General features: G+C 39.4%; 1 protein-coding gene across 1 annotated transcript in view; it reads right to left on the reverse strand.

The window, feature by feature from the left end:
• Positions 1–22,605, reverse strand: part of PLB1 (phospholipase B1) — a 119,137-nt gene that overhangs the window by 70,118 nt on the left and 26,414 nt on the right. Inside the window, exons 12-19 of the mRNA XM_063304585.1 lie at positions 21,551–21,609; positions 14,369–14,442; positions 12,935–12,978; positions 10,649–10,757; positions 6,270–6,321; positions 4,354–4,434; positions 1,881–1,946; positions 211–311 (exon numbers count right to left, since the gene is read on the reverse strand). Coding sequence (XP_063160655.1) covers positions 211–311; positions 1,881–1,946; positions 4,354–4,434; positions 6,270–6,321; positions 10,649–10,757; positions 12,935–12,978; positions 14,369–14,442; positions 21,551–21,609 — 586 coding nt within the window. The remainder of the gene's footprint in view (positions 1–210; positions 312–1,880; positions 1,947–4,353; positions 4,435–6,269; positions 6,322–10,648; positions 10,758–12,934; positions 12,979–14,368; positions 14,443–21,550; positions 21,610–22,605) is intronic.

Below are 22,605 nucleotides of genomic sequence, written 5' to 3' on the forward strand. Positions count from 1 at the left end.
TAGATTTGGTGCAAAAAAATTTGCAGAGCTGTAATCTATGATCCTTCCAAGACTATTTCTATACATTTAGACAAATAGTGTGTAATAGGTTTCTATTTCCATATCGCAGCAACCAAAATTAGTAAAAACCAATTGCTTAAGAGGAGACACGATTAGCACAAATATTGGAGATTTTTCCCAGTTCCATCACAATCTCAATTCATTTCAAACCTCATAATCAATCTTGGGCAGTAAATGCGCTTCTCCTGATACAGCTTCCTCAGAGGTGTCACATGAAGGATTGTTGCCAGGTTCACAAATGTTCGAGGGACCTGCAAAGAGGTACATGTAAAACAGAATGGGTATTAGCAGTTCACAAGGCATGTGGTTCTGTTATAAATGTAACACACAGAATTGTCAGATGACCCAATCTTCATAATACAAAGAGTCTTGAGGCTTAGCACTGTCCTGTTTCACTGGAGAAAGTTGGTCATCAGTGGTTTTAAGGAAAAGGTCCTTTTGAAAGCAAAGAGTTACAAACACAATTGTTCCCTCCCTGGCTGGTGTCATGGTCACCATTGCGATGTTCGCTCCATCGTAACGGTTCACATGCCAGAGTGCTGATGCGTGTTCCTGGCTGGGAGGGTGCTGCTGATAAACCTTGTATGGGGAGATGTGTAGGGCTGTGCCAGGAAGGAATGTGTTTGGGTTATCTCTTAAATGTCAAGGTCTTTTTGCCCGTCAATCAGCAGAGCTCGTTAGGAGCACCTGGGAATGTGGGATTGTTCTGTATGTAAGGGGGGGGTCGTTGTTGGAAACGGAGCTATTTAGTTTGAGTTTAGGCGCGCTTTTCTCATTCTCAGCTTTCTCTCTGTTTGCGCTCTATTCTAAATAAAACCAGACCTTAAACTTAGATTTTGAGTCTGAGCATTTTATTTGAGTAAGGCAATCGTTACAGCTGGTTTTATTCAGACTTTTAAGGAAAGTTCTCTAAAATGAATGATTTACAGTAGGTTGGCACTCATGCACGCCCATGAACACTCATCTAAATCATGCCTATCCATGAGTGCAAATAATGATTGAGAGGCAAGAGTATAGTGGCAAGCATCTGACAGTCATAGAGCCCATGCCTGCATTTGGGACTGCACATCAAAAATCAGAAAACCCAGATCCAATCCAAAGTACTCTGCATGAGTTCTAAAACTCATGGCTTAAGATCTTGGTGCCTGGAGGCTTGCCTTTCCCCACATGTGCTTATAAATATACCAAGATCTTAAGCAGAAGTCCTTGGGGAAGTCCACCATTTAAGTTAAGATGGGTGAGATTTTGTGAAACACCCTTTTCAGTAATGCTCTGAAATGTTCTTCCCAAAGGTGCTCACTCACCTGCCACCTATTCATAATGTTGATTCCATAGAAAACATGTTAATTTTCCTGGCAATTTTAATTCACTTTGCTGCTACATTTACATGGCTATCTTCAGATATGTTGATTTCAGTTTATAAAACTACTTATAATGGTGGCAGTCCTCAAAAGCTTTTGAGAAGCATTTCAAAAATAGGGGTCAGTAATGCAAATGGAATCCCCAAATTAAATAAAAATGAATTGTAAATATTTTAAAAATTATGGAAATGAAGAATGCTACAAGTTCACCAGATTTTGAGCGAGGACATTATTTTGCAAGATTTGGTGATCTTATGAGATCTGGGACCCTTTAATTTTTTAAAATTATTTTTGCAGTTACAGCACAACTCCCCTGCAGTACCGTTGCAGGCATCCCTTGTAGACCATAGGCTAGAAGCCACAGTCCTAAAGAAACCTATTGATCTTCTAAGCATTCACCCCATCATTACTCTTTTCCCCAGCCAGGAAAAGTCAGGATAGCAGAGTCTCCTTTGATACCTCTTTATGGAGTATATCCAAAGCTGATTGTATATTCCTTATAAAATTCTCAGGAGAATAACGTACCTATGAAAGAAAAGGATAGCAGTGAATTTTGTGCATAATAACCTGCTCATAACTCTTCCTAACCACTATTTATGCACATTTGGCAATTGAAAGCTGCAATTTATACTAATGTGCACCTTTTGCAGATGACATAATGCTTCTCTTCCCATGATACGCTTGACATAATCTGTGTTTTGAAGCACACAGTCACACTAACTGGGTCAAAAGTAGTGATGTGCATCAATCTGGGTATGGACCATGGCAGAGAATGGAAGCAGTTTAAAGTGTTCTGAACATAATGTTCCAGATGAAACTTGTTTTGCAACTGGAGCATCCTCGTAACACCTCAAATCACTACCAGTTCAGAGGGTTTACTTCAGGAAACCATTAAACTGCATCCCCAGAATAGAATGGTCTGAAGAAAAACATGGTCTGGAGAGAAACAGAATATCCTAAATGGTAACTCAAAAGTTACTATTTTGAAAATAGAGAATCCTCCCCAGTTTGTCTAGGCAGTCTTTTGTGTTTTGTGAGCTTTTCTGCCTCTCCTCTGTCCCCCTCCCTCACAGAGAGCATAAACCAGAGGGAAAGAGCTGAAAAGGCTTCTACCCCCTTCACCATCACCTGACTATCTGTCTAGCTCCTGATACCATTTCAGGAAAGAGGAAAGCCATTTTCAACCACAACAAGCCCCAGAAGGAGAAGAGAGGGGGAAGGTACACCAGCCAGCCTCAGAAACAAGCCACTTCCCGCATCATTTATGCCAGGTGTGCAAACAGTGTTTTCAAAGCATGACCTTGATCTTATGAGGACAACCCAAAATTTACTATGCAGGGAAACCAAGTATAGGACAGTTTGGACAGAGCTTCCAGGATACCAGAACAAAATATGATGCTCTGAAACATTTATGATGCATGCTTAGAACCTATTCACTGTGGGTTGTTATTAAATTAAGGAGATTATCTTATTCACTTCATCGTTCTTGGCCTTTGGGCTAACATGAAGTGTAGTACTTATGCTTATCATTTAATTCACTTCATCCTGATACTAATGCAAAACAATACTCAAAAATATAGAAGCTGAGCAAAAACCTCTTGTAGATATGTAGTGTAGTTCCATATCCACACTGAGTTCTTTGCACGTGCAATGGAACATCGGCAAAATAGAGTTAATCCAGTTACCCAAGGAAGACTGAACGGTTGGAGAAATCAGAAGGCCTAAATAAGCATAAAACCTCTTTCATGTAGGAGCTACAAATAACCTGCTAAAAATAATAATTAGAAGTAACATTTAAGTGTTACCCAGCCATTCCAAGATTATAACTCAAACCTGTGAAACCTTACCCAGAAATACATATTTAATGACATTCTTCAGTACTTTGATGAGTACCAAAAGAAAGAAAGTTTTATCACTTGGAGGCATCCATAAATAACACTTCACTATCATCTTAGCTTAGCTAAAAAGGGATGGTAATGTCAGTGCTTTGATCCAAAGGATTGCAACAAGGTACACAAATGGCAGATCTGCTAGGGATCTAGACTGTCATTGCGTAAGTACAGACCTTGCCTGTTTATTATCAGCTCTGTAGGAATCTGCCTTTATCAACAGAAAATTATCTGTAAAATGAAGTAGCACTGATATAGTAATCAGTGGAAGGTCTCAAAGATATGAAATTCCATGAAACAGAATCTTCAGGTTGAATGACCGTGAGGCCCTGCATAGAGTCATGAACGTATACTTGTTTTTCCTTAAAATACTGACTCAGCAATGGACCACTATCACCCTTTCTAAAATGCATCTGGTAGCAGGAGAGAATGGCTGCCATCTCAAGCTAGTGTTTTCACTGAACCAGCTACAAAGGGTCTCAGAAAAGGGTCAGTAGCAGGTTTTGAGCCAGTCACAATGTAAATCTCGATAATTTATCAACAGAGTGGAAGTGCAAGGTATAAAACTCGATTTCTTATTAGGACAGAGAGTTCGCACCTTTGTGATATTGTAGAAGTAGAGCCAAGTTAGTCTATGGTAGCTTACGCAAGCTTATGCCTTTGAATAAAAGTTCAAAAAGGTACTACCAGTACCTTTTTGAACTTTCTTTCGAAAGTTTCCTTCCAATCTTTCTGATTTTTTGCCATGTTTGTGATAGTTTCCTGAAAAATGAATGCTTATCTTACCATGTCCCATTGTCAATCTGAATGTTATTCAGCAGGTATGACAATACATGGAGCATTTCTAATATTCAATGGAGTCATGTGGAGGAGAGGTACTGTACACTTCATATTCTTACATATATCACAGAGCAGTTGGACAATTCCTGCTCATCTGTAGATGGGCATTTAGGTACACAAAAAAATTAAAAATGGGGGAGGGGAAAATGGGGAAAAAAGAATATATTATATTAAAAATAACTGTAAAATATGTAGAAACTTACAGGATCATTACAATGATCACATAAGTCGTTTCCTCCTATGAAAAGGGTTATAAGCTTCCAGTCTTCTTGGAAATTTATTTTCTGTATTGGGAGGAGAAGGAAGAGAATATACATAAAGGAAAGCAAAGAAAAATACTTGAACCAACATCTTAGAAAGCGTTAATAAAATTATTTTTAGGGGGACAGTCAGCTTGTTCTTTTAGACCAGCACATAGCTAGGAAACCAGGGCAGCAATCTTAAATGTGGTCTTAATGTACTATTCAGGTATGTAAAATGAGCAATCACCGATTTCTTTTGCAGAGGCCTATTTCAAATCCAACTGCTACAAAGCACTGCTATTATAAGAATGTCATCCCCATGCCTGGTTGTTTAGGATACTATTTCATTATGAACTTGGCTGTACAACTCCGGTCTTCAGAAGTGTGTTGAATTCACTTGATGGTAATTAGTCCACGGTATACTTCACCAACACTGAAGTGCTGAAGCTTAGTAGTAGGTTTTGCAGGTGCAATGTCTTGGGCTCACTTTTCAGTACTGCCTGCTCAGTGACCGGATGGGGCAAAGCCTCTAAGGGGAGTGAGGACTCTTAAGATTTACCGTGTACTTCAGGTATGTTTTCAGATCTAATTAGAAACTGTGGTAGGATTGCTGCAATCCAAGGCAGGTGGCCAGGAGGAGTAGCAAGCACCTCCAATTCAATGAATCTTAATTAAACAAATTAGTTTTGCATAAATTTGGACACAGAAAAAATCAGAGTGTGATATATATATTTATATTTATATTTGAAAACTTAAAATAAAAAGGAAAGTATGCTTTGTTTCTAGGTGGTAGAAAGGGCATTTTCTTTTGTACAAAAGTGGAAGTGGGGTGTTTCTTGTGAGATGGCATCTAGTTGCCTCCTGTCCTAACAGTCAGGAATCACACTGAGACGAGGAGTAGGTCTCTAGTGTTTATTACTGCTACACAAGACAGAAAATCCTAACAAACTGAAGAAGCGTGGGAAAAACCCAGACAGATAAACCCCAAAAGTTAAGGCGGGTCTGATCTGTGTCTCTTTGAATGGCTGCTTAATTCCTCAGCACTATGCATGCGTTTTCCCCCCTGGATAGAGGCCCCCTCCTGCTCGCCATCAGTGCTCATGACACCTCCTGTAGTTTTGCTAACTGCTTATATGCAAACAATTACTTTGCAAAAATACTGCATGTTGCCTGATTAACTGGGAATGGCAATAGTCAATTAAGCAAATTTAAATTATTAAAGATAAAGTCTCCTTCAAATCAAGCTTAGCTCCTGATGACTTCAGGGACACCTCACACAGTTTATTTGGTAATAATATGGTAGTGGTTTGCCATTGTCTTTTTCCAGGATAGCTTTTTACTTGGTAGCCTAACTTACGACCCCAGGATTTCCTGGTGTCTGCCATTCCAGTCCAACTCTGATTAGGTTTTTGAGACCAGCCAAAGTTGGCAAGATGCTGCTACCAAGATGACCTTAAACTGTTACACAGGATCAAATCTATTTCTTTTCTCAGTGAAGCAATTAAAGGTAGCAACCACTAATTAGATGCAAAAGGGCAGAACCTCATCTTATTTATTTTTATTTTTATTATTTTTATCCCACCTTTATTTTTTTTTATAAATAACTCAAGGCGACAAACATACCTAATACTCCTTCTTCCTCCTAATTTCCCCACAACAACCACCCTGTGAGGTGGGTTGGGCTGAGAGAGAGTGACTGGCCCCAGGTCACCCAGCCAGCTTTCCTGCCTAAGGTGGGACTAGAACTCTCAGTCTCCTGGTTTCTAGCCCATTGCCTTATCCACTAGACCAAACAGGCTATCTTCCCTCTTTTTGTGGACAATAAAAAAGTCACAATATCCTGTCAAAAAGAAAAGCTTGTTTCAGCAGAAACTCACAGAATCAGTCTTCATCAAATCTATTAGCCTTCTGACCTGAGATGGGATGTCTCTAAAAAGGAAAACAAAGAAGGCAATCAGAGTGTTAGGAGCAACATAGCTGTTTGGAATGTCATTCTGAAAACACAAAGCAGAAATAATAATTCAAGTGACATAGAGTTTAGTTCACAGATGAATTTTGCGAGCAAACAATGGAGCAATCTGGAACCTATGAACAAGGATGAATAATGGCAGGGAGACTACTATAAATGACCCATAAAAAGATACCTCATTCAACACAAATTTATGTAACCAGATTTTCAATTGAGCGAAATAGTAATTGACACCTTGCATGCAGAGAGTTTGTCTGGTGCTCATTGCATAGCCCTGTGTGTGTTCCTACATGAAGAATACAGAGCAATGAGTCTGCTCGTTGTTTCTGCATGAGAGGTTGCAACAGGACTCTGTAGAATGTCTGGGCCAGATAAAGTAGATTTATTGCATCCTGTGTTTTGCTTGTATCACTATAGACAGAGGCGAAAGGGGGGAAGAAAAAATCCAAAGTGCCAGAGAAAATGTTTTATGGTCTAAAAGTCTGATGTGTTTCAGACAAGATTCTTTATCAAGGGCACTATACATACTGGCTAAAACATGTTGACAACATTTTTTTAAAGGAGCATTTATTTTAAAGATGGTTGACTTTTTGCAATCACCCTTGCTATGACAGCTGATACTGATGTTCACCAGAAGCTGCTATGCCCATTATTATATAAAGAAATAGTGACTGTAAAGTGACAACACCCTTAGAACATTCCAAATGTAAATTTTCTGGCATCTACAGATCCACAGATGAAAGTGTATATGACCAAATATTGCTTTAATGGCTTAAGACAGTCATAAGAATTGACCTTATATCCCACGATTCTTATATCTTGGCAGTTGCTCCCCAATATTATAGCCTACTTGTTCCTATTACTATCACATCTATTATGTACTTACGTCTTCAGCTATTGCCCCCCATTTATCCACCTTTCAAATCAATACTGTTAGAAATACTAGTACTTCACATGTTTTAAAAATACAGAACCTCGCATGCAGGTAATGCTGCACTGACCAAAGTCAACTTGTATTTTCATCCTACTGTATACCTTTACAGCATGTCTTTTGTACAAATTTCAGATCTGATCAGCACTGTGCCAACTCCTTCCACTAACCTGTTAGAAGCATCCCTGAGCAGCAACTGAGTCTGTAGCATAGTATTTAGTGGCTGTACAGGAGATACATTTTCTGGCTGAGTTTCAAAGAAAAGGCACTGTGTTTGCTAGCATCTGGAGTGCCCCATGTTGCCTATTCCTAAATTAGAACATAAATTATGATTGGGGAGATAAGACTCAATTCCCCACTCTGCTACAAAGCTCATTGGCTGGTTTTGGTTATTAGGATTACCTACCAGATATGGGCTGCAAAAATCCAGAATTCCACTAGATGGCAGCAAAGAGGTGAAGAAAATGCTCATTGCTACCATCTAGTGGTCATCTGGATTTTTACTATCTATACCTAGTTCTGGCCATATTCAATACCTCCCATTCTAATCCACAGTACAGGGTTGTTGCAAGGGTAATTTGCTGGAGGATAGGCACTTGTACGCTGCCTTAGTTCTCTGTGGAAAGGGCAGGATATCAATGAATGAACAAATCAGTCAATAAGTAAGTAATATTACAAACGGTAAGAAAGTCTGCCTTGGAACACTTATATTTTATCGCAGGACAGATCCAACAATCATTTCTGAATAAGCTTCTCTTTACTTGTTGGCCTCCTCTACTGACTGGGCACAGAATTGGTATTCCAAAGCACAGTTCTGTGATAAATGTTAGTAATCACCCCATTTTTTCCAAGATGCTTACAGACTGATTGTAGCTGTACCCCAGAGGCAGAATTTAATTAACAGAGCTATAATTTTGGACAGACTACTGGAACCTTGCTTTCCTCACAACATGGTCTGAAATAGAACTGTTACCTGACCAAAGATATTTTAGACTATTAATCGTACAAACTTTGGCAACGGATTAAATTTGAATTAACATTCATATGAATGATGCACAAGTTCTGGAAAAAAAAGCACCTCCTATGCTTTTAGATGTTGCGTGGCATACTCACAGGAAGGCTGGTGTTTTCCTTTTATCACATGTTGCTGTGGCCTAGATGTGACAAGAAATCATGGCTTTCTGTCTTGTGATAAATGATGACAACCTGTAGGCTCAGATGCCCTCCTGCCTTGTCATCCTCATTTGTGCCTCAGTAGAGGAGATTAAAAGGCTTTACTGGCTCTTTTAAACAAACCATGATTCTGGAATTCAGAGGATTAATGTTTATTTCAATCAGAATTGAATTCTTTTTTTCACTGACAATAATTTAAACCAACTATTTCCTCCATTTACTTCCCACTAGCATTCAGCCAAGACATCTAGCTTTAAAGGTATTCTAAACGGCAGGTCATTTGATATCGCATTGGCTCTAATGAGAGCTTAAAGAGCATAAAGAAAGGTGTATACGTAATAGATCTACACCCTGGATGCTTCTAATCACCTTTTCTGGACAGGAAGGTAAGGTTAAAGGACATGACAAGCCCCAGGTTTCACAATGGCTCAATTCCTAGAGGGGGAAATCCAGGCTCCCCCTCAGAACTGAATCAGCAGACACCATAATACACTTTCTCTTTGATCAAAAACCTCTTCCAAAATGGCACTAGACAACCGGAAGTTGAACTATAGGTATTAAAATAGCTAATAACACTTGGGTTTTAAATGTGTTGTTAAATTAATCAGGAGCACCTTGGAAACGGATTCATCTCATCAGCTAAAAACCTTTTGATCAAGCACTATGGCAGCACTGTTCCCCCAGCTCCTTAAGCCTGAGGTTTTAGAGTCTGCTTCTTTTCCTTTTTCACACACACCTCTTCAGTCTGGCTAAAACAGTTGAGAGAGTCTCTTGTGTCGTGGAGTGAGAAGACAGAGAGAGCAGAATTACAAGCTGTAAAGATACTGAGAATGGACAGTGGTTATGTTTATCTTCGGAAATGGTGACGCAAATTTAAAAAGTGGAAACCTACAGCCCCTTGTTGAAACATACTGGCATTAATAGGAGGAAAATAGGAGGAAGGAGTATTAAGTATGTTCGCCGCCTTGGGTTATTTATAAAAATAATAAAGGTGGAATAAAAAATAAGCAAGCAAGCAAGCAAGCAGGTTTCATGGAGCACTTCCACGCAGTGAATGGCCTTTCTGCAATGGTTTGTGTCACCACACAAGTTTCCTCACTGCTGCTGTCTGGGGCTGGGGAGGTAGAAGTGGGGGAAATTGGACCAGCCAAAGGCAGGAATAAAAATGGTTATTCCAACCAGCATCCCCCCTCCATTACCATCTTCTTTTCTTCAGATGTAAGTATTATGACAGAGCTAAGGACCTGCCTTTACAGAAATACATTCAGCAGTGCAGCTGCACAAGAAAAAGCCTGCAGAAAATATCTGACATAGGTCTAGTTTAAATGGTGCTCCACTAAGGTGGGGGGGAGGAGTAGGAAGAGGAACTGCATTCGGGGCAGTTCTTTGGCCCTCAGGTGCTGCTGGAACTACTTCTCCCACTCTTCCAAACTGGGGCTGATGGGATAAAAAAATAACAAAAACAGCTCAGTGCCAGCATACCACTTTGGGATGTGCACGTGTTGTCATGACAAACATACAGAAGAGGGTGGCCTTGTGCCATGATTGTACAATGCTCCTTTTGTCAGACTGACCCATTTGACACAGCACCACCCCTGCCCAACACAGACACCACTGAGAGGCGCACCGGTTGCTGCAGCTGATGTATTCTGATGACAGATTAAGAGTCCGAGTGAGATGCAGGCTAAGAGGAAGTGGGCCCAGAACAATACTATGCTAGAAATATGTACCTTTGCAACACAATTCCTAGGAAAGAAGGGTGGGACTTATGAAAAAGATCTTCAGCAGAAATGATTTGCCTTGGCAGAAAAATTGCAATGATCCTAAGTTAAATCACAAATAAATGTTATCATAAATTAGAGCCAACCTTAACATTAGAGAAAGTGAGGTAGCTAAGACTACCCTTTCTCTAGCTGTAAATTGACATTCCCCACACTGCCCCAAGTCTTCAAAAATGGAGCATCATTTAAGCCAAAGTAATAAAAACATAATTTTTATCTCTGGTTATTCAGTTGTTTTTTAAATGGTACTTTTGATATTAAAATAATAAATTACTCAGTTATGGCACAAATACAAATTAAGGCTAAAGAGTGCAATTCATGTGGTCAAAACCCCAGTTTATATACACATGTTCACACACACACACACAAACAGATCCTCCCAACACCTTTCTGGTCCCTTACTCAGCATGAGCTCCTGGCACAGCCTGGTTCAGGTGAGCTTTAGGTTGGTTCTGATTTCCTTTGTTAATGGAAAAGCCCAACAGAGAAGGATTGAACTCACGAAGTATGTCTAGGAAAGAATGAAAGGTGAATTATACGTTGCTTTATACTTAGATATGAAAGCAGCTCAAGATGTTGCAGTGGCTGCAACAAAAAACACCCCCAAAACTAATCTCGTGATACACTCTATCTGGATACATTTCAGTTTGTGTTTAGCCTGGTTTGGGTACAAAAAATGTTGTGGTCATTCTTGACATATAGACAGAGAAATATATCCCAGTTTTCATGATGTCTTGCTGTACCAATTCTGAAGATTTACACTAGTGCACACTATTATATGATGATTCTGCTCAGACACTTGCTGAAGATAGCATTGGCGCTTTTCTGTTTGACTCTGGCATTTGTGGGCTCCTAAAAGTCTTTCTCTTATCCATCATTCTTTTGGGTAGGTTTGTGAAGCTGGTGGAAGAGGCTAACAAGAAATTTTGAAAGGGTCCATTAAAAAGCTCATGATATCCAACTCCAGATCTGCTCATTATCTGGGTCACAATGGCCCATGCAGGTGTTAAATTAGTGTCTGGATTCAGTCATGGACTGGATGAGGACCAACAAAGATGGGAGCTAGATGGTTCTCATGTTTGGAAATTGGGCATGCAACTTGTTTTAGATAAGGTTGTTCTTATAGTACCTTCTTCTATGTCAACCTAGGAAAAACTTATAGTTTATGGTGCCAACTTGTAATGGATTCTATTGCTTAAAATAAAGTAGATCAGTCTGTTCAGCTGTACTTTTCAATGCTTTTTTAAAATAATGTTTTATAAGTATTTTGCTATTTATTTTTCCCTGCCCAGGCAGGAACAGGAAAAGGAAAGGAAGATATAGCCTGGGGGTGGGACACAGGGGGAATCAATGCCAGGAAGAATAAAATCTTACATCATTATACAAACCTATATTATCATCATATGCAGAATTTCTCATTGCTTCATGGAATATAAAGGGCAACTAAAAATGTCAAAAAAGATTTAACATCTTTGCTATGAGCCTGAAGTTTAGGGAGAGAGAAATTTTGTTTAAAAAAAAAAAATCAGGAAGGAGGAATATAATTGTGGTTTATCAAATTAGGAATAATACAATAATAATAATAATAATTATTATTATTATTATTATAAAATTATAAAAAATATAAAAATAATAATAAACAATAATAATCAGTGGATGAACTGAACATTTTCTCTTTCCTATTTCTTGTAATACAGAACTCTAGAGCTAATGAAACTAATTGATGAAATTAATTGGTGGTAATGAATGAATGAATTAATCAATCAATTGATGAAATTAATGAATGAAATGAATGAATCAATGAATCAATTGATTAATTAATTGATGAAATTAATTGGCGGTAGTCTTGGGACAAACAAATGGTCAGCATTTCTTCATGCAACATCCTTAATTTTTATTACCCTTAGAGAGCTTTAAGAATGGGATCAGTATCACGATTATTAACTCAGAGAATAAAATGGAACATAAATATTTCAGATACTGAACTATGGACAGAACTGGGCCCATGTCTTCCAGCTCCCCCACTCCCACCCAATATCCCTGTAGTAACCTGCAGGATTGAAGAGGGTCTAGCACTGATTCAGCTGAAAATAGTTTAAATATCAAGTGTGGGGGATAAACCAAGCGGAGATGGTTCTCATCATAATGCCACATTTGAGCTAGCAGGGGTATCTGAATAGCTACTGCTGAAGTTGATGACTATTATCTGTTGCAATGCAATTTGTTGGGGGCTTGCTTGGGGAACATTTCCCACTGCTTGCTACACATTTCTTCTCCTTTCTTCTCAGTGTCTGAGTTCTTTGAGCTACCTGCAGTTTGACATCCACTGATATCCTAGCTGAGTTTCTAAGCAATTTTTGTCCATTAAATATAAATATGGAACTTCAGGACAAATAAGATGCTTGCATATTTGCTTAATGTCAACAACAAAAGTAATAGTAATAGTAATAATATTACTATTAGTGGGATATAGAACCAACTATGAACCTATGAAATGATAAATGCAAAACATGACAGCAAATTACAGCATTAGGTTCAGCAGCTTTCTGCCTTCTACATCCTACCTGTCCTGGATCCTGAATGCAAAGTGGTTTCATCTGACAGCTTGCTAAACATTTTCTCAAGTCTACTCCATAAATTATGAAACAGCTTTGCAAATACACCAACCTCTAGGAAAGAGGCACTTACTTGCTAATGTTGTGACTGATTTTATGTTTTCATTTCCACCAATGCTGCAGATTTGGGATGGGGTGAGAAAAACAAGAAAAAGAAAGCAAACAAGGAGGCTTTATTTGGAATCAGTCTCACACTTCCCCGTGATATTTCAGACCTTCAACAATCTCTTCTTACTTGCTGTGGAGTCTGACATGGGACATCCCCCCCCCTCCGGCCCCCCAGGAATCTATCTAAGGGGGCTTCTTGGTTCTTGGCTCCAGATTGACTCAGCTTCAGCAAAGCATCAGATGCTTTCAGCTCTTTCCCAGGATCTTTCTTCTGATGAACCAGAGGTTCATCAGCTTCCTGCTGCTGCTGCCTACTTAGAATGCCCAAATAAAGTGGAATGTGACTGGCAGGCTACAATAGAAGGCTGCTGAGGGGTTGGGAATCATAAACTATATCAACCTGTTATATAGGACATGATTAAAAATCTGGCATCTCTACAGTAAGTGATAACTATTTTTCTTAAAAATACTACGTAATTGCTTCATTTATCTGTGTATCTACTACTATGCAAGGATGAAGGAAAATACCACCTTTGAAGATCATCCAGATCAGAAGCTTGAAGTGTTCAACAGAGCAACAGGGAGTTGAGCAGGACTGTTTTCCATCAGTTACTTCTGATTTTTGAGTATATTATATATTTTCCTCTTTCAATAATGCCAAATTTTGCTAATTTATATATCCATATTCCCTTTATTTCATCCCAATAGGTTACTACTTTTGACTCCCATCTTTGATACCAGCTTTAAGACTTTGATACTCATGAGAAAGGGGGGAGGGCGGAAGGCAGAAGGAGAAAATAGTTCTTCCACTTCCCTCTTCCTTTTACTTGTCCCCTGAATATTGATTCAATCTGAAATTGCATTTCCTCTGATAGAAAGTGCACTGACCAATTTTGTTTTTAAAGCAAATGACAGGATGGCAAATAACCAAATCACCTCCTATGAAGCTTAATCCATAAGGGCCTCATATGCAGAGAAGCAGGAGCAGAAACAGCAGCTTGGGGTAATCCAAGGGTCATGGAAGATAAACTTCCCAACAGCTCTGCTAAATTGTACATTAAAAAGTAGTACCTAAGTTACAACTTAAATCTATAACTTGTAGCAATTTTTCTGAGCAGAACTATTGTATAGCAATCTTTGGGCATCTGTCTGCTATTGCCAGTAGACCTGTGCTGACTTATCATTATGGAACACCACGAAATTGTTACTGAAGTGATTAACTCAAATTGTAAGCATAACAACTTGAAGATTACTCCAAAACAGGGTAGAAACATACTTCTGATAGTTCATATGAGCAGGGGGGAAACTGAGGTTGATCTCTAATGCCCATGAAAAGAAAGCTATACAAAACAGATTGCAGATTTTGGATAATCAAAAGCATTTAGGTTACAGCACTCACCTCCATGATAGGCCTCGATATTCTGTCAGAACATCAATAATATTGTGTGGCAAAGATCCTGCCCCATTTGCTGCCTGATGCCCGAGAGAACAAACAGAAGTCAAGATTAGAGAGACTCCCGGTGACTCAGTATGACCCTCAGGAAATATTCCCAACTTTTGCCCTTAAGAAATCTGAAAGTATTGTGCCTCTTCATAACGGGGTGACTCAGAATGAAAAATGAATTGGCCCAATATAAGAATCCTTAGTTAAAATAAAATCAATGAAGTAATGGTCATGAATTTGGTATGGAGAACATACCTAATACTCCCTTATCTAGGTTAAAAGGAAGTCATATTGTTTTAGGTCCTCTGAAAAGAGCAGGAATAGAATTGCATCTCATCTTACTGTACTTTGAGTACTGGCTGTAGTACTCAGGGTCCAAAATTGGCAAAATAAGTCCAGGTTCAGACCCCAATCAAGAATGAAGCTAAATGAGTAACTGTGGACTAGCCATCTTTCTCAACTTTTTGACCCTGGAAGAAACCTTGAAATATTTTCCGGGCCTTGGGGAACCCCTGCACATTCAGGCTCAAATATAGTCCACAAGTTACAAAATTATTACAGTAGAATCTAGATTAACCCAAACTCAAGCAACTGTAATGATTGCCTATCCTAACAGACTCAGACTCAGAAGCAGGAGCTCAAGAATATCTGGTTTATTAAAGAATAGTATGCAAATACAAAGAAAGCTGAGAATGAGCAAAAGCGCACCAAATACAAACTAAAAACCCTCAGTGCAAACGTAATCCCTCCCCTCTCCCAACCGTTTCAAATTCCCCAAGCCCAGGTGCTGGTAACGAGTTCTGCTGATGTCCTGGGAAGAAAACCTTGAACACAGTAGATAACCCAAACACATTCCATTCCCCTGAACACAGATAACAAACCCAGCAGAAGGAGTTCACAGCCCCCTCCTAGACAGAACACGCATCAGCAACTTAGTTTGACATGCGAAACGTTACGATGTACAATGCACATTGAAACGGTGAACATGACAGCAACCGGCACTCTCAAGCAACCGGCAAAAAAATGAAGAAATAATAAGTTAAATAAAAATTTAAATAAAATCAATTTTTAGCAGAAAGGTAAGTTTAAACCTGGTGTGGCGTGCCACACCAATCTGATCCCCCTACAGCAGAAAAGCAAGCCCAAACCTGGCCACCACGCCAACCCGACTCTCCCCAGCAGAAAGGCAAGTCCAAACCCAGCGCTCTGCACCACTCCACACCGTACTGCCCCAAACTCCCCCAGCAGAAAGGCAAGTCCAAACTTGGTGTGCCTATTTTTAATAGTAACCCTCAAGCAACTGGAAACTACATTTATCCGGCATCTGCCAATCCCCATGGGTGCCAGTTAACCGAGATTCTACTGTATATTTGTTTTGTGTGTAGGCCTGTATATATGCATTAACAGTGTTCTTAACTAAAAATAAAGAATGAAACTTACCTCTTTAATGTGAAGTTGCCCAAATTTGAAATAATTTTTAAAATAAATTGTGATCTCCCAGGGAACACTTAGTGACCTCTCGTGAAATCCTAGGGTGCCACAGAACCCTGGTTGAGAAACCCTGCTCTAAGTCTAACCTATGGCATCAAGTTGAAAGTAATCTGGCTTCCAGTGGGAACATGGTGGTCTGAACAGCTGTGCTCATGGGCTCTGCAAACATAACTGACAACATGGCAATTTTTCAGGGTCAGGCATGGTTTTCCTGAAGCCCAGGAGCATTTTTTAGGAGAAAGGAAAACACTCGGAATCACCCATCTGTCCTCAGGAACACCGCTTGCAGCCAGAAAATCACAAACAGTGTTTGCAATTGACTGGTAAGAGCAGCTGGTAGGCTGGGGCATCATCATTTCCAAGCCACGCTGTAGCCTTAAAGGGACATTAAGACCAGCCACCCCATTTCTAAATCACTCAATTTATTTTTCTTTTAAGTATGTGTAACCTAAGAGAGGCTTTCTACAGCAAGGGGAAACATGTTCTCTTGGTACTTATCCTTATTTTTGTGATTAATTTCTTTTTAAAAAATTCTTTTTAAGTTTTGGATTTTGCTTTCCATCCAAATATCAAGGAAGGTTGAGAGTAGGTAATCATCTCCCTGTTATTATTTTTGTACTAAATTTGAAGATTTTAGCATTTTCCTACACGTTGAATCTGTTTTGACCTTTCAGCTTTCTGCTGCTACTTTCCCTGGAGAACTGCCTGTTATCATATTTTCACTTGTGTAAACACATTTCAGAATTTTTCTGTTATCTCCCACTTTCACTGGTTAAGTACCTAGGGGGTGCCATAATCTATTGCATGAGACATGGAGGATTTCAATCAGACTTTCTCATATTTCCAGTGAGACTTTAAACAGATTCTTTGTGATTCCTGTCATGTTTTTATACAAGGAATTCAGGACATTGTGGAAAACATGAGGTCTAAAATGTGTCATTTTGGTTGGGGATGTTGTAGAAGAAATTGAAGAGCTTAATAGTGATAGAAATGCTTCTTCTGACAGTGAGATTGGGGCTTCTGTTGAAACGCTAGATGAAGATTGGATAGTCGAGTTGAAGAAATTAAAGAGACAGATCAAGTTGCAAGCCATAGGTGAAATTGATTTTCTGATGGAATGTTATGGAAAAGAAGGGGTTATTATGTATGGGAGGTTTTATGTTGAGAAGTCAGAGTTTTTAAGGGGGGCAGTTGGGCTGTTTGATTTCTCTATGAAAAAAGCTCTGTGTGTATTGTGGGGATATGTAAATGCTCTAGTTTATTTTGAAGTGGGGTAAGCGTTTAAGAATATTTAATCTGGATTGCTTTTAGGGCTTGTTTGACTTCATTCATGACTTCATGGACCAGCCCCCACCAGAGCTTCCTGTCGGTCGTCACCACCCCCAGCTCCCCCAGGGACGAGTCCATCACCTCTAGAATATCATCCATCCGCCTTGCCCTTGGTCGGCCCCTCTTCCTTTTGCCCTCCACTCTCCCTAGCATCAGCATCTTCTCCAGGGTGTCCTGTCTTCTCATTATGTGGCCAAAGTATTTCAGTTTTGCCTTAAATATCATTCCCTCAAGTGAACAGTCTGGCTTCATTTCCTGGAGGATGGACTGGTTTGATCTTTTTGCAGTTCAAGGCACTCTCACAATTTTCCTCCAACACCACAGTTCAAAAGCATCTATCTTCCTTCTCTCAGCCTTCCTTATGGTCCAGCTCTTGCAGCCATATGTTACTACTGGGAATACCATTGCTTTAACTATGCGGACCTTTGTTGTCAGTGCGATGCCTCTGCTCTTAACTATTTTATTGAGATTTGTCATTGCTCTTGTCGTGAGTACTGATGGCGAGCTGGAAGGGGCCTCTATCCAGGGTGGAAAACGCATGCGCAGTACTGAGGAATTAAGCAGCCATTCAAAGAGACACAGATCAGACCCGCCTTAACTTTTGGGGTTTATCTGTCTGGGTTTTTCCCGCGCTTCTTCAGTTTGTTAGGATTCTGTTTCATGTAGCAGTAATAAACACTAGAGACCCACTCCTCGTCTCAGCATGATTTCTGACTGTTAGGACAGCTCTTCTCCCAATGATTAAACATCTTCTGATTTCCTGACTGCAGTCAGCATCTGCAGTAATCTTTGCACCTAGAAATACAAAGTCTTTCACCGCTTCTATGTTTTCTCCCTCTATTTGCCAGTTATCAATCAAGCTGGTTGTCATAATCTTGGTTTTTTTGAGGTTTAGCTGCAAGCCAGCTTTTGCACTTTCTTCTTTCACCTTCATCATAAGGCTCCTCAGTTCCTCTTCGCTTTCAGCCATCAAAGTGGTATCATCTGCATATCTGAGATTGTTAATGTTTCTTCCAGCGATTTTAACTCCAGCCTTGAATTCCTCAAGCCCAGCACGTCGCAAGATGTGTTCTGTGTACAAGTTGAATAGGTAGGGTGAGAGTATACAGCCCTGCCGTACTCCTTTCCCAATCTTAAACCAGTCTGTTGTTCTGTGGTCTGTTCTTACCATTGCTACTTGGTTGCTATACAGATTCCTCAGGAGGCAGAAAAGATGACTTGGTATCCCCATACTGCTAAGAACTTGCCACAATTTGTTATGGTCCACACAGTCAAATAGTCAATAAAACAGAAATAGATATTTTTTTGAAACTCCCTGGCTTTTTCCATTATCCAGTGGATATTGGCAATTTGATGACTAGTTCCTCTGCCTTTTCTAAACCCAGCTTGTACATCTGGCAATTCTCGCTCCATGAATGGCTGAAGTCTACCTTGCAGGATCTTGAGCATTACCTTACTGGCATGTGAAATAAGTGCCACTGTTCGTCTCCTGCTGCCTTGTTATTAGCAATACTTCTCAAGGCCCATTCATCCTCACTCTTCAGGATGTCTGGCTCTACCTCACTGACCACATGGTCAAAACTATCCCCGATATTGTTATCCTTCCTATACAGGTCATCCATATATTCTTGCCACCTTTCCTTGATCTCTTCTTCTACTGCTAGGTCCTTGCCATCTTTGTTTTTGATCATACCCATTTTGGCCTGGAATTTACCTCCGATGTTTCTAATTTTCTGGAAGAGGTCTCTTGTCCTTCCTATTCTATTGTCTTCTTCCACTTCCGCACATTGCTTGTTTAAAAATAATTCCTTATCTCTTCTGGCTAACCTCTGGAATTTTGCATTTAATTGGGCATATCTCCCCCTATCACTGTTGCCTTTTGCTTTCCTTCTTTCTTGGGCTACTTCTAGTGTCTCGGCAGACAGCCATTTTGCCTTCTTGGTTTTCTCTTTCTTTGGGATGTATTTTGTTGCTGCCTCCTGAACAATGTTGCAAACTTCTGTCCATAGTTCTTCCGGGACCCTATCTACTAAGTCCAGTCCCTTAAATCTATTCTTCACCTCCACTGCATATTCCTTAGGAATATTAGTGAGCTCATATCTAGCTGATCTGGGTCTTCCCTAATCCCTTTAGTCTAATCCTAAATTGTGCAATAGGAAGTTCGTGATCTGAACTACAGTCAGCTCCAGGTCTTGTTTTTACCAACTGTATAGATGTCCGCCACCTTTGGCTGCAAAGGATGTAGTCAATCTGATTTCGGTGTTGTCCATCTGGTGAAGTCCATGTATAAAGCCGTCTCTTAGGTTGTTGGAAGAGAGTGTTTGTTATGCAGAGTGAGTTGTCTTGGCAAAATTCTATTAGCCTATGTCCTGCTTCGTTTTGTTCTCCCAGGCCATGCTTACCTGTAATTCCAGGTGTCATTTGACTGCCCACCTTAGCATTCCAGTCTCCCGTGATGAAAATAACATCTCTTTTAGGCGTGTTGTCCAGTAGGTGCTGCAAATCCTCATAGAACTGCTCTACTTCAGCTTCTTCAGCATCTGTGGTTGGGGCATATATTTGGATCACTGTGATGTTAGATGGCTTGCCCTGAATTTGAATTGATATCATTCTATCGTTTTTTTGGATTGTATCCAAGCACTGCTTTAGCCACTTTACTATTAATTATGAAGGCTACTCCATTTCTTCTGTGGTCCTCTTGTCCACAGTAGTAGATCTGTAGATCTGGTGGTCATCTGATGTGAAGTGGCCCATTCCAGTCCATTTCAGTTCACTGACACCCAAAATGTCTATCTTGAATCTTGACATCTCACCAATAACCACATCCAATTTGCCCTGGCTCATAGATCTTACATTCCAGGTTCCAATGGTGTTTTAATCCTTAGAACATCGGATTCGCCGTTCACTACCAGCACTGTTGGCTGCTAGCCATCCTTTTGGCTTTGAGCTAGCTGCGTCATCACATCTGGGGCTAGTTGAACTCATCCTCTGTTCCTCCCCAGTAGCATTTTGACCATTTTCCGACCTAAGAGTCTCATCTTCCGATGGTATAACGACGTATCTCTGGTTGTACTGATCCATTTGGTTTCATGGCAAGAATACTGGGGTGGGTTGCCATTACCTTCCCCAGGGATTGCATTTAGTCTGATCTGTCTGTCATGACTTTCCCATCTTGGGTGGCCCTTCATGGTTTAGCTCATGTCGTCATTGAGGTGCTCAAGCTCCAGCACCATGACAAGGTAACGATCCTTTGCTGAAGATTATTATAATTGTTGTATTATTAATTATAATGGCAGATAATTTATATGCTTTTTAGTTTGATCTTTATTATAGTAGACAGAAATGTATAGAATGGTGGTAGGAAGGAAATAATTAAATAAATGTCTTGTTATATATATATATATATATATATATATATATATATATATATATATTAAAATAAGGGGAAGGAGCAATTGTATTTAGTGATATTTATATTGTGCTAATGGAATGATTTATAGAAATAATGTGATTTTGTTTTAATACAGTGTAAGGGATTGATTATGGAAGATCGTTATATATCCTTGCTGTTAAAAGTCAGAATCTTTATGTAACTTCTAAAAAAAAAAAAATTATCTTGTGTTTTCACACTTCTTTAGTTTTCTTTTTTTTTTTTTGTAGTTTTTATCTTTGTCTTAAATCTAATAAAATTCTTATAAAAAGAAAGAAAATAATCTTACATACTACTCTAAACTCCCTGGAGGAGATGGTGAGATAAAAGAAATAAGGGTATATTCAATACCCATACACTGGCATTTCTACTATTTGGATTACACACTGGTGGCAGATAAGTGTCTGGGCTGGCTCATGTCAGACTTTTTTTTAATGTTATGACACTCACACAAAGCCTTCACAGGTAAGGTCTGTGTTCCATACAAAAGTAGCAGCATGTCTAAACTGACCTTCACACAACTTCTCAGCAACATAAATGTCTGCTTAGTAGTTACAGAGTTGCCACTTACTGAGGATAAAATTATCTCAGATAGGTTATTTACCACATAGTCAGGATGCTTATTTTTCATTGCTATAAAAATGTTTGCAGTGCCCATTATGCTATATTAGTTAGCACATGGAAATAGGAAACAGCCAAGAGAGATGGCATTTCTAGCCTGAAGGAGATTAATAACCCAGCATCCTGGGAGTATAGCAGAAGAAAGCTTCGAAAATTCAATTGGCCTTGAAGATAATTTGTTCCTCCTTTTTCAAATTAGAATTCAAAAATGCTTTTTACTTTGCTCAGTCTAATAGACTACTGTACATTTGGTGGTCCACACTTACTGTTATTGAGTCCCCAAGGGCACCTATAACTTTTATGTCTCCTGGCCTCAAGTTATGAACTATAAAAAAGAAAGAGAATGATAGAAGTTTCAGAAAATCTTTACAGTTAGGAATATACTTCTTTGGGAGAATTTGTAAGAACATGAAATGTTATTTAAAAGTCATGTTCAGCTAAACTTTGAAACTCAGTGGCAACTCATGCTTCATACCAGAACACCATATTCTCCCCAATTCTTCCTCCAAAGAAATTGATTCAACATCCTAGCTATTACTCAAGAAATAATTTGCTTGTTATATTTTTACAAAACAAATAAATTAAATGGTTTGGTTTTTTGGCAGTCTTTAGCCAATGATTTAGAAGCCTTTGGCAGGAAGCCAAAATATCTCTTAAAAAGCTACCTTTTTAAATACAAAATCACCCTTTCAATCCCCTTTTTCTATATAAAAATCATTGGAAAGTCAATATATAACATACATCTGAGAACAAGTTTGTATCATTAGCAATTCAACAAGTTAACAATATGTTAACTGAATGGGAAAATTCATATAAATGCTTAGATTCCTAAAATGTATCAAAGGAAGCAATCTTATATTCCTTAGAATAGCTTTACAGTACAGGATTCCCAGGGTTGGTCAGATTGCCCCTCCCCCCACCCCCACCCCCACACTCAAAAGTTGGAAGAGGACATCTAATTTTGGAGCTGCCTATCTCTTTGCAGCCATCCCTGTTTGGCTCTTTCCAAAATCAGAACTCTTCAACATAGAAATCACCCAATGGGGCAAAATGAATGTATGATAAGGTAGGGCATCTTGAACTGAACATCTGTTTGACCTTAGGCCCCCTCCCTCTAGCTTTCTAAACATTCCTCAAACAACAGGCAAAGGACTTCCATTCTGCAGCCTCAATCTCATTCCATGAAAAAGAGAAATAAAATAAATTGCTTGCACTGTCCCAGCCATCACCATCCACATCCTCATATAATGTCTAGAGATGGATGGATGTAAGTATGTATGTATGTATCCCTGCCATTCCCTGCAATCCCTGCAGATAATGA

The sequence above is a fragment of the Candoia aspera genome, chromosome 1 (genome assembly GCF_035149785.1).
Source record: "Candoia aspera isolate rCanAsp1 chromosome 1, rCanAsp1.hap2, whole genome shotgun sequence".
NCBI lineage: Eukaryota > Metazoa > Chordata > Lepidosauria > Squamata > Boidae > Candoia > Candoia aspera.